We start from the raw sequence: 12,293 nt of genomic DNA on the forward strand, positions 1-12,293 counted from the left end.
TGGTACCGGCCGCGGCGCCGAAGCCGCCCCCCGCCCCGCCCCGCCCCGCCTGGACGCTGGGCGGACGGCCCGGCCAGTCTGGTTTATTGGGGGCGAGGGACAGAGTAGGGGAGACCGCGGAGACACGGAGGGGGGGTGGCCCGCACCGCGCCAGGGTGCGGGCTCAGGTGCTGCGCTTGGCGTGGATGAGCAGCTCCCGCTGCAGGCCCGCCTCGATCGTCGTCGCCGCCTTGCCCGGGGGCAGGTCCGTGATGAGGGTGAGCTTATTGAAGACGCCACGACCGAAGTAGTCGGCCACCACGGAGAAGCCATCGTTGGAACACTTGAGCTGCCGGCGAGAGAGCAGCAGCGTCAGCACAAGGCTCCAGCGCCTCGGGGCCCCCTTCCCCCCCCTGCAGCCCCCCTTTGCAGAGACGGAGCGGCCCAAGCTCGGCCTCAGCTCTGCCGCTCCTCCAAGGCAAGGGCCGCAGGAGGGGCTTGCTCTGCTAAGGGTTTCTGCCGCCACCCGTCCCACCTCGTTTCAATCCTACCTTTGAGCCCTGTGCTGGCAAGGTAGCGAGCCATTACCTTAAGCAGGAAGGGGCTGCCTCGACTAGTCTAGTTTCCGTGTGCGTTAACATCTTCCAGCTCCCACCCCCTCCTCAGCTTCACCGCTTTGTCCTCGGGAAGCACAATGCGGACGCAACACACTTGGCGTACCCCACCTGCGCCGTCCCATCCCCATTCCAATTCACACAGCTTTTTTTCCCTTCTCCTGAATTTGTTCTGTTGACCAACAGGCCTCAATCTGTTCTGGGGTCATGTGAGAAGAGTTCCTCTTTCATCTCTGGAGAGCACCAAGGACTCTTTATGCCCTATACATAACCTGGCACCCTAGGGCTTAACGCCTCATTATTCACAGTCAACACAACCTTGTTTACAAAATACTTTCAGCCTTACCCTTCTCTACCAGCCTCTGCGAATCTGTAATCTAAACCCTACTGACTTAGACTTGGTAAGACAGGCAGTGTTACCCTACCTGATGCTGAAACTGGTCGTGCAGATCTCTCTTCTGCTCCTGGGCTCGGATCATGTCCATCACTTTGCGATTCTCAGGCATGCAAGTAGGACATTCCGAGTCGCTCTCGGAGTAGCTTTCAAAGCAATGCTGGTGGAAAGAATGACCGCACAGGAAGTGGACCGAAGGCAGCTCCAGGGCACTGGTGCAAATGCTACACTTGGTCTTTTGAAAGATCTTGGGACTGAGAGAGAGGAGGCAGAAGGGTGAGAAAGACAAAGTGTATTTTTCCTTAATGAAAGAAAACAGCAGTTCTATCCTATATAAGGCAAGACAGCATGCAGTCCCACACCTCGCTTTTAGCTCTTCGATCTCCTGGCGGATCCTTGTAGTTTCTTCTCGGTATTTTTGAATTCGCTGCTCGTCCTGCTCTATCTGGCGGCTCTGCTTCTGCAGCTTGTTGACAAGATAATCCTTAATCACAGATAGTGTAGCAGTGGAGTTATGAGCCAGCGTCTGCACAACTGAGAGCAACAGAGATGTTAGCGTAAATGCGATGCAAAAAATTGCAGCTACGCTAGTCCTACCTGGACAGACCGCCTTCCTGTAAAAGGCCTCTTACAGGCAGAGGCAGTCGGCATTCTCACTGAATCGGAGACCTCATTTCAAGTTTGATTTCAGTTTGACCTCTTCCAAAAATGGGTGACTGGGAGCATGTTTGGGTACCTCAGGCCAAAAGGGGCAAAGCAAGGATCTAGTAGATTGGATTCCATTTCAACATCTCCACCAAGGCACAGCAGGAGTTTCAGCAAGCCCTTCACCTCCCCACACAGACAGAAGTCTCATACAGACATCTCTAGAACTGATACCGCAGATCTTTTTTCGTAATTTGGGAGCTATGACTGGCATGGCTTTTCCTTATAAGGCAGGTTACTACTTCAAATTGTGGGCTCAAACTTTGTTGACACTTCTCTCAAATTACTAATCTACAGAGAGTGCTATAAACTAGCTTGGGCTTTGGTTTGGGTTTTTTTTGGGTGCCACATGTCATTATTACCAAGCAGCGGAGGCATAAGGTTCTTGTTCTCGATGTGTTTCAGCACTGCAGCGATATACTCTTTGCAGTCCTCCTCCTTCCGTGCAAAGTAGCCGAGAGCCTGTTCCCAGAGACAAGCCTCTTGGTCTCCATACAACTCGCACACCTCGATCACCTTCTTGTACTGCTCATTCTGCATGTGGTAGTGCATGATCTGTTGGAAACTACAGGAGAGAGACTCATCAGCTGCCACAATGCATCTCTCCTTTAAGTCGTTACAGGGACCTCAGGTTTTCACCCAGCCACGTGATCCCCAGACGTTCACACAGAAGCCAAGACAGGCCTGTTGCTCGCTCTCTACGTAAATGCCCTGCTCTAACAACAAGATATTTTCAGCCCAGCAATGATCTACAGTTTCCGCCTTGGGATACTAAAGAGGTTGTTAGGCATTGTAAGGCAGGGACATTTATGGCTCAGAAATCCCTGCAGTGCAGGCAGGGACAGGACTCTATGGACAAGAGCAACACTCACAGTTTGCCCTGCTCATAGAGGTAGAGGACACCATCCTTGAAATTGTGCATCTGACATAAGACCAAGGCCTTATCAAAGACCGTTTTGAACCTTCCACTCTTCAGGAGGGTGAGGGCTTCGTTGTGCAGCTTCTCCTTGATCTAGAGAGAAGGGGGAGAGGTTGGGGAGAGCAACACACACACAGAGAACATTTTGCACTGAGACCTGACAGCAAATGGCAGCTCTTTCAAAGAGAAGGACAGTTTTGCCGTTTGCCCTCTACCCCTTTTAAGCAAACAGGATGTGGTTTCTTTCACGCAAACAGCCAGCAACCTCAGAGATCTAGCCAAGCAAGTAGAGCTACTTTTGTGGGAGAAACATCTGTCCACAGAGCTTGCGTTGTCTGGAATCTGTTCGTAAACGAGATTCATAGAAAACAAGCTCAGCCTCACTGAAAGGAGTATTCTCCCATCTAGGAGGCTGCTTTCCCATTTCTGTGCCAGTTGTCCAGCACAGCATATGTATCGCCTCATGTTACCAATACCAATGCTCCTCTAGAGAGGTTACGGGTTGGCAGGAATGCAAATAGGGTTCAAAGACACCAAATCTCCCTCTCAAAACACAAAGCTGGAGGAGCTCAAACCTGCTCATCTTGTTCGTGTGCCCAGTTCTGGAGTCGAAGTTCCAGTAAAGTGTCATAGACGCCCTGCGGAGAGTCAGCCTGCACCTCGGTCATGTGCTCCAGAAAAGCCTTCAGTTCTCGGGAGTTGTTTGCAAAGACTGGAATGAACTCCTCCGAATTAGCCTGTAACACAGCCAGGAAAAGTCAAGCCCCCAGATCAGTCTCAGCCAGACTGGAGCTTCCCCCTTGCCACGCGGAGCGCTCGTTCCCAGAGTCTGTGACACGACGGATACGGCACAGTACGGGATGCTGATTACAGCAGGAATCAGTTCGGAGCGATAGCTTTAAGCGGCCTCTCATCTCTGGGACTGCCGCTACCAGACCAGGCTTCTCGTTATACCTAAACCATCAGGCTTGCACCACAAGGCGCGCCGGAGCGCTCGCTTGCTGCAAAGCTGCTACTCGAGAGCAACAACTCTCAATCAACGCACACTGTACCTTTTTTCCTTCCAGCATTCCAGGGCCTTCATTGTCCCCCGACGGCCGGTAATCAGTGCAAAGGATCTTCAGCAATTCCGTGGTCTCGTTAGGGACATGGTGCATCAGGATTTTACCATACCGCTTCATGTTACTCTCTGCCTGATCAAAAGGCAGTTTTCCGATGTAGTGCAAAGCCTCTTGGTAGTTCTGTGGAGGCAGCCAGCAAAATAATCACGTGACGTCAGCCTCCGCTCTCCACGGTTAGGACAGAAAGCACTGAAGACATGCTGCGAATATGCCACAAACGCCCTTTGCTCTGAATTATCACCGAGTTCACTATTCCTGCTTGTTTTCCTCCTCAAGGAGGAAGCCCAGCTGTGGCCCAGGGGAAAGAGCACAGGATTTAGATCAATCTCTCACTAATGAACCTCCCTCCTCTTAAACAGCACTGTAAAAAGCTGCATCTGAAACAGAACAAGTAAGACCCTCCGATTTCCACCCCTAGGCTACTGCATAAGGCACAGCGGACAGCGAACAGGCGAGCAGCAGTATGGCGGTCGTTACCGCCGCCTCAGCGGCCCTGTCAGCACACTAGCTGCAAGAAAGAGGTGAGCGAAATGGTATTCTCACCAAAGAGGAGGCTAGAAAAGAGGTATTCTTCCCAAAAAGAACATGGGAGCCATAACATCTCCTCACCTTGATGTCCTCTAGCTGGATTTTGAGGTACCACTCATGATGGGCGTGCTTCTCTGCCAGGTAGACAGCATGGGAGTAGTAACCCGCTTGACGAAGCACCTTGATTGCCGTTTCCACATCAAAGCGGACCTCGCTCTCGCTCGTCTACAAGAAAAAAAGCAGAAAGGTGATCCCTCAGCAATGCTCCCACAGTCCACGAGCAGCAATCATTTACATAAGAGGAGGAAAGCCAGAGCAGGGACAACTTAGTACCCCTCTTACGCAATGGAAAGATCGCACGTGTAGAAAGGAGGTAGTCTAACAGCCTCTCGTTAGCTTGCCGGGCATGCTGGCAAAAGCCAGCACGCTCCAGACTCAGATGGCAAGCCGGCCAAACTGAGAATCTAACCAAGAGCTTGGAAATAAAAGAGCAAAGGCAGGGTACTGAGGGTCAAATCCATTCTTCTCTCCCTCAACAGCCGCACAGGAGCCAATTTCCAATGTCACCACTACCCCTTTGTAGTTAGTATGAGGACACAACACCTTTGCATGATTTCACCTTCCCCGATACCTTAATGAACTCCTCCAGCTTGGAGCTGTCTTTGAGTTTGGTGTAGCAATTCAGCAGAAGTGTAGTATGGTCTGCATTGGCCAGGGACTGCAGGTGAAGCGTCTGCAGATAAGCTGTGAGGTTGTGGATACGCTGAGCGTCCAGGAACTTCCGAATAACGTAAGACGGTTCCAGCTTCCCTATAGTTCTGGGAGGGGAAGAGTCACGTTACAAGATACCGTATACCCAGGAAGTAAAAATAAACGGAGACATTAACAGCAGAGCACGCAGAAGCCTTACCTTCGGCAGGCACTAACCACTCAGGAGCACTCCGCTACACACCAGAAGCCACAACTAGTCATGTGTAAGAACAGCCATCCACATGTGCAGCAAAACAACCCACCCTCTACAGAGGCTGCGATCAGAACGACGGTGACAGCACCCAAGCAGCTAATCCTCCTTTAAAGGAGGCAGTGAGAAGATGGACTCTGCTCTGACCACAACCAACTGGGAAGCCCCAAAAAAGAGGAATAAAAGCTACGTTCTTCCTTCGTTTCAGTCGCGTAACTCAAAGTCAGCTTTAAACGCTCGTACCCACACGGAGCAGATTAGCCACAGTTATCCTGACGCTTAGAAGTTGATGCTCCTGATGTAGCAAGTTGACAGTAAAATACATGCTGACTCTCGCTAAGTGTCGGGACTCCAAAGTTTCAGTTCTACATGAACGTAACACGCTTTGTGGCATTTTAAAGAGACCAAATGTGAAGTTTGCAGTAAGCCCCAAAACTGGCTGCTCCAAGTTTTAAAAAAACTGAGACATTTTAAAACTGACATTAAGTTGTTGGAGCATTTTCCAAGACGACTGCCATACACAGTCAAATCGCATCATCCATCTTACCTAGAGCAATCCCTTATTTATAATGACATCATCAGGCTCCACTCCATCCCAGTGTGCCTTCATTACTCACATTAAAATACGATCAAAAAGAACTTCATCCTAAGGTGTACAGAGTGATTTTCAAGCAACTTTTTTGGAGACGTTTAATCTCACTGACACGTTTCTCTACTGGTAGAATTTTCACCTCATGTCATGCTTTTTTTGGTCTGGTTTGGTTTTGTTCCTAGGCCGAAACAGAAGTCAAGGCCTCCGTAACTCCTACCCATACTACACCGTCAGGGAGGAGCCCCACCTACCGGATGTATTGCTGGATGGCTCCGTCATGGTTCCCCTTGTTATACAGATGATCGCCATACTGCCGGAAAATCTCTGACAAACCATCGCTGTCCAAGTGGTGGCTCTTGGCCAGGTTAATGGCCATTTCAAATAAGTTCTTTCTGAATAGCATCTGTTAAATACACAATAAGAGCAGCATGAGGAAAACACCGCCGTGCAAAACAAGTTCAAACGTGCCTGGAAAACAAGTTGTTTCTTCTTTTTGGTGCTGGACACGTACGTGCGCTCGGGCTTTTAAATACCAAATACCTTATACCAGTTTATGCTGAAAAGCTATCAGGTCACCTGCTACATAACTCGCTTACCCAAACGGCTCGACTTTTCTAACCGCAGAGCCAGTACAATCTTGCAGACATAAGGCAGAGACTAATAACAGATCAGATTTACATGCCTCAAGTTTGGTTTGCGTATCCTTCTCCTGCAGTACGTGAATCTTCCCATCTCTGGTCAGTACATACAGAGAACCCCACTCTGCCAAGACATCCACTATATCGTCAAAGATTGAGCTGTATGCAATGAATTTGTTGCACAAGTCATAGATATTCAGGACTTGTTTGTCTGAATTCTGTGCCTCATTCCCAGCAAACTCTGACCTGGAGAACAGAAGAAAGCTTTAGAAAACAAGGAGAGCATAACTTGAATTCTGGATACCTATGCAAACTAGGGGTGCCCAGAGAGCAAGACAAATAGGGTTCAATCGGGCGATGAAGCAAGCGGACCCAGAGGCAAAACACCACGTATTTATACACAACTTCCATCTACGTGTTAGACTGAGACATTCATAGCACTGGGAAAAAAATCTCACTCATTCAGCATGCTTAACTGTGCCACTCTCACACGGGAGTTAAACGATATACGGGTCCAGATGAACTTTACACAACCTCTGACAAAGTTGCAATTGCCTCCAAGAGCGAAGGTTCACAGGGAAAAAGGAAAAAGAGAAAGCAGGAAGCCACACAAGTGGAAAGAACTCATCTGTTCCGAGGAGCCCTACTTTGGAGAAGTCTTTCGGTCCTTGGAGACAATGATGAGGTACCCCCGATACCAGTGAACAATCAGCTTTTGTCCCTCGAAGGCAAAGCAGGGGCCACGTTCGTCTGGTTGATAAAGGTACACGCATTCGTTTCCTGCCACAATGAACTGGAGATCCTGGGAGGGGTCGCTGAGAGACGAACAGCGCAAGCCACAACCATGAGTGTCCAGCTCCAGGTGAGGATAGTCCTTCACGGAAAGCATGTAAGACTACAGAGGAAACACAAGGTTTTGGGGTTTGCTCCGAACTAGAGTCTAGAGCCAATGCAATTTGCAAGTCAGAGTCTCTTTTTTTCCAAATAACTTCCCACCTGGATGTTCTCCGTGGTCACCACAAACAGATGAGTTGTTTTGCCAGACTGTCGGAAAGCGAGGCCAGTAACTGGGTAACTGCCCTCATGTAGGATCTGGGTTTTGCTATGCCGGTCTCGAGTGATGTCTCCTTTGGTAAGTACAACACTCCCATCTGCAAAACCTGATGAAGGGGACAGACTAAACTGTTACTTACATGGCACACCTGAAATATCCAGCATAAGTTAGGGCAACTCCAGGCAGCACAACACCTCGCTCACCTGCAAGGTGTTAAGTAACAGGATTGCCGCAGCTTCTCATGTCAAGTAAGTACACGCCCAACCACCCCGACCGCTCCTGTTCCAGCTCAGGGCTGTCACCCGACTGCACACAGGATGTCACAGTTCAGCAAGGTTCAACTTGCTTTCCACACACAAACTGCAGTTGCAGGTTATTTTTGTTTGAGTGAGTCTGTATTTTGTTTTACAAATAGCTTTCTCATCCACCAACTCTAACTATCATTTTAATTCACTTGCTTATTCAAAGCGTACTACACGCTGTAAAAAGACTAGCGGCAGATTTCCTAAGAGCAAGTAAAATGTCCGGTTTTCACAGCCTGCCAACAGCCCCAGTCCTGCAAGTTGTTCCAGGGCGGAAAGTCACAAAACACACATGGAAAGCTTTCCGATTTCACTGCAGGGACCAGCTCACTGAATGCGCTTGTAACCTCACAACATTAGCGCTCTTACTCTGCCAGAAGTTAAGCAAGAAATATTACACAGGAATGCTTAAATCCAAAAAGGGACATCAGCTTTTTTCTTTTAAAAAAGGTTTCTATACAGTGCTTGAAAAAAAATCTCTCCGTATCATTAGGTATCACACAAACCTATGTTTTTTGTTGTACTACAACAAAAGCTAAATTTAGTACAGAGTTCAATAACTGTGCAGCGTTACCGGCTGGTAGGAAAAGATGACATCAACTAAAAATATGTGCATCTCTTAAGTATCAAAGTTATTACTGTAATATATACAGACTGAGGCTAAATTTATGTATTTATCCTCTCAGGCTCCCAGACAGTGCATGATACGCGATCTCTCTGTGAGAATAACATAAAAATTGCACAGGAACAAAAACTGTCAGGATGTTCTATGCTGATTTTTGTGCTATCTATTCATTTTCCTGGTATCTGAGCAACAGCCATACTATTTTTGTTAAGCTATTACAGTTCAGGTTTACTTACCGATAGCCATGAAATTAAGATTCTCGTGGACAGTAAGGCAGGACACAACTGTGGGCTTGTTACCTGGTATTGCTGGAAAAATTCGTGTGCAAAGAGGATTGCCACCATCTCGTTTCTCCAGGTTCCAGACTTTAACCTACAAACAACAACAATCTGGCATAAACAAAACGCGCAGTATTAGGAGACCAAGAGCGGGTGTCAAACGTAACAATGCCCAGAACAAGCAAGCTACTTAAGGTAACCAAGGAAATAGCAGCAATCTTCAGAAAGACCTATAACACAAATGCATTTTCCTCTCTTTGCCATTTGACTTACCAAGGGATTAATACCCTCTTCATCCTCACCGACAGAAACCAAGATACTGTGCTGCTTCAGCTGGTACAGATGCGTGACCCTTAGCTTGTAAGCCTGGAAACTGCTGAGCTGAAGGGAGCGAGGCAAAAACCAAATCTGACCTTCCATATGTAGATCACAGTTAAGGCACACAGAGGGGGGGAAAAAAACCAAACAAACACCACACCTCCAATCATACCAGAATCAAAAACCTCAATGCTTGCTTCTTGCTGACCTCTGGTAGGGCTACAGCAAACACACCTCCGCACAGCAACCCGAGAGCACCGAAACACACAGCGGCGTTTCTTCTGAACAGGCAAAGGACAGCCCAGTGCAGGAACCTGCCGCACTCCCAAGGCTCAAGTACCCCTAAGCCCGCGCGGGGGCCGCGCCCGCCCTAGACAGGGCCAGGGACTCGCCTGCGGCGCGGCCCAGACCCCACCCGGCCCGACCCGGCCCGCCGCAGCTCCCAGCCCCACCGGGCCCCACGCGCCCGGCAGCGCCGGCGGCCGCCGCCGTGCAGGATATCCCCGAACACGAGGCTTCCCCGGCCCGAGTCGCAGACCGCGATGCCCGGGGGCAGCCCGAAGGGCTTCCCACCACCCCCATCCGGCCCCGGCGGCTCCTTCACCGTCTCCCTGTCAAAAAAGACGAAGCGGCGCCACTGCAGGTACGCAGCCATGTTGGCGCCGCGCCGCGCCCCCGCGCTTCTCACGTGACCCGCAGCCCCGCCCCTCTGGTCACGAGGCAGAGCACGTCGCGGCTCCACGCTCCGCACTGCGCATGCGCCGGGGGGCGCTGGGCTGCGCCCCGGACAGGCGGGGGGTGCCGGGCAGTCTCCGGCGGAGTCTGCCGCTCCGGCCTGGTCACAGCAGGCCGCGGTCGGGGGCACATCAGCTCGTGCCGTTCTGCTTCCTGTGCACCGCACGGTATTTCACGCGGGTGCACCCGCCACCGACGGGGCTCAGAGTTGTCACCGGCCCCAAACTTCCACCCCCCTTTCATTTTTCTGCTGCTAACTGAAACAGCCTTTGCTCGCGTGTGCCTTTGGCCAGCAGCTCTTTACTACCTCCGGGAAACCGTGCCCTGAACGGATCTTGGGACGGGAATGAGGCTGCCCGGGGCTCGGGAGCTTGGCTCTGGGAGGGGTTAGGCAGCAAAGGCTCACGCCTGCAGCGGGTCAGAGCTTCGTAGAGCCAGCGCCACTCAAGACTCTCTAGGCTCTGACCCACTATTTCCTACAGCCCCTGCTTCTCCCCCACATCAAGAAGTCATCTGCAGAAGGATGCGCTTTGATGCCAGCTTGGTGTCACAGCTGCCTGGCTTTACCAAGGTCCTGCGGCCCAGGAGCAGGATCTGAGTGAGTTCATGTGCCTGTTGTCACCTTTACAAGCTCAGCAGAGGATGGGGGCGGAAGGGAAGGGAAGGGAGGCATGTTTCAAAACCCTGGGCTGTAGTGTCCAAGGAGCCTGAAGCAGCATTGGCTGCAGGCTCTGCCTTGAGATGCCTACCTCGATTGGGTGCCTGCATGGTAAGGTTGCTCCAGCACACAGCTAAGCCCATCCTACCCCGCAGCAGGAAGGGGGAGAGATTTGGAAGAGCGAAAGCTGAAAACCTGTGGATCAAAATAAAGATGGTTTAAGAGGTGAAGCAAAGCTGCACACACAAGAAAAACGAGATGAGGAATGCTACTAAAGGGGCACAGGAGCACAGCACAGCATGCAATCCCCAACAGCACCTTCCCGCTGTTGGTCCCGGGGAGGCAGCGACCCTGGTCCCACCAGCCCACAAGCAGTCCCGCTGCAGGAACTGGCCCTCGCTGTCGGGCAGCAGCGCCAGGCAGGGCTGGCACACGGGGGTCCTGCACAGCCCCAGGCCCGTCCCAGGAGCGGACTGCAGCAGGAAGGATGGAGACTCCCAGGCTAGCAGCACCAGTCCTTGCTACACATCATCAAGTCCTGTTTTCTGTCTATTTCTGGCACTATCTGCTGTGCTGTCCTCCGCAGCATGCCATAGCCAGGGCCAGCCATAGCCTTCCTGGTGATGCTGGTACATCCCCACCCTCCAGTAGCACTGGCTTTTTTTCCTGCCCCCCATACTAAGAACAGTGACACGTGAGCTCCTAACGTGGCAGACCTATCCTTCTAAACCGCACTAAAAGGACTTAATTTATCATTAGACTTTTGTTTGGCGAGATTTCAGGGGCTCATCTCTGTTTTGGGGTCTGCGGAATTTTCAGCTGAGAGCAGGTGACAGCATAGTCACCTGAAACAAGTACCCCACACAATTTTTTAAAAGCTGGCAAAAGTCAGTCTCTCATGGTTACTTTCTTTCCAGTCTTCCTCCTCTTTTCTTCACTAACCAGTAGAGAAAATGTCTGCAGTCCTACATAACCCTGCATGCCACTTGAGTGCGGCTACCGCAATCAGGCTGGCTCCAGCTAAAGAATCCAACAGATCGAAGAACTCCATGATCTGCTGAATCAGAAACTCTGCATAAACAAGTACTGCTGTTTATGTCAACAATTACATCAGGTTTTCAGACAGCAGCCAGCAAGTTCCAGTTTCAGGAACGTCTTGCACTGTTCTGTCACAGCTTACAAACTATTCCAGAGCCTTCACAGCACTGCCAGCTTAAGGTTCAAGGAGAGCTTTCAATAGGATAGCCCTTTTCTCCCCCCCCCCAAGGACTTACAGAGCTGATGAAAAGCTGCAGTCTTGCCGTTGACACTTGCCACGGAGTTTTCACGCTGCACTCGAGCTGTGCGCACCAGGTACATACGTTTTATAAGGCCTCTTCCACAAGGACACCCAAATAGTTTTTACCTCGCTCCACTGCTGCTGGCGCTCAGCTACTCGGGTCACAAGAACAGAACTGGCCAGACTGGGAATACACTATTAACGTACATCCCGAAGCGTGGCAGCAGCCAGCCCTCCCTCCCCTCCTCGCCAACTTTCCCTCGGATGTAAGCGAGAAGCAGCGGTGCGCCTCTCACAGAAACTTCACCCGAGACCACCAGCCGCTCCGGTCAGAGGAGCCCGTCACATCCCACGCCCTTTGAGAGAAACTCAGCCGGCTGTCCTGGCCGTGAACCACCGCACCCAGAGCCGCGGCACAGCGAGAGGCTCCCCAGAGTACCCGCAGCCAGAGCTCAGGGGTCGCTCTCGATGGAAGACGAGGAGATAGAGCCCCAGCAGACGTGTGCAGCGCCACTCCGGCCCATACAGGAACTCTCCCTGCCCAAGCAGGGCCGGTTCGGTGCTGTGAGCGGATGCCCGCTGCAGCCTGCTGA

At 51.1% G+C, this 12,293-nt stretch overlaps 1 protein-coding gene across 2 annotated transcripts; it reads right to left on the reverse strand.

Moving 5' to 3' along the window:
- Positions 1-67: 67 nt before the first annotated feature.
- VPS11 (VPS11 core subunit of CORVET and HOPS complexes) lies at positions 68-9,711 on the reverse strand. 2 transcript variants are annotated; one of them, XM_074848667.1, is made up of 16 exons: positions 9,526-9,711; positions 8,984-9,128; positions 8,669-8,804; positions 7,448-7,611; positions 7,099-7,346; positions 6,496-6,697; positions 6,065-6,216; positions 4,892-5,078; positions 4,342-4,485; positions 3,664-3,852; positions 3,187-3,348; positions 2,565-2,704; positions 2,055-2,257; positions 1,350-1,521; positions 1,019-1,241; positions 68-328 (listed from the first exon to the last, which is right to left on the reverse strand). In XM_074848667.1, exons 1-16 carry the CDS (start codon positions 9,681-9,683, stop codon positions 164-166), a joined length of 2,790 nt encoding a protein of 929 aa, XP_074704768.1. In that variant the 5' UTR covers positions 9,684-9,711; the 3' UTR covers positions 68-163. The 2 variants fall into 2 exon arrangements, with proteins under 2 accessions (XP_074704768.1, XP_074704769.1); XM_074848668.1 differs by lacking the exon at positions 9,526-9,711 and adding an exon at positions 9,189-9,453 and having other exon boundaries at positions 8,984-9,091.
- Positions 9,712-12,293: the final 2,582 nt, after the last annotated feature.

This window comes from Strix aluco, chromosome 23 (assembly GCF_031877795.1).
Source record: "Strix aluco isolate bStrAlu1 chromosome 23, bStrAlu1.hap1, whole genome shotgun sequence".
Classification (NCBI taxonomy): Eukaryota; Metazoa; Chordata; class Aves; order Strigiformes; family Strigidae; genus Strix; species Strix aluco.

Bases quoted from the DNA above. Each gene is read 5' to 3' on its own strand.
- VPS11 (XM_074848667.1), bottom strand. From the start codon at position 9,683: ATGGCTGCGTACCTGCAGTGGCGCCGCTTCGTCTTTTTTGACAGGGAG. The intron at 9,129-9,525 runs CCTGCACGGCGG...TGATCTACATAT, and splicing joins AGCCTCGTGTTCGGGGATAT to GGAAGGTCAGATTTGGTTTT. The intron at 7,612-8,668 runs GTAAGTAAACCT...CCCCTTCATCAG, and splicing joins TCTTAATTTCATGGCTATCG to GTTTTGCAGATGGGAGTGTT.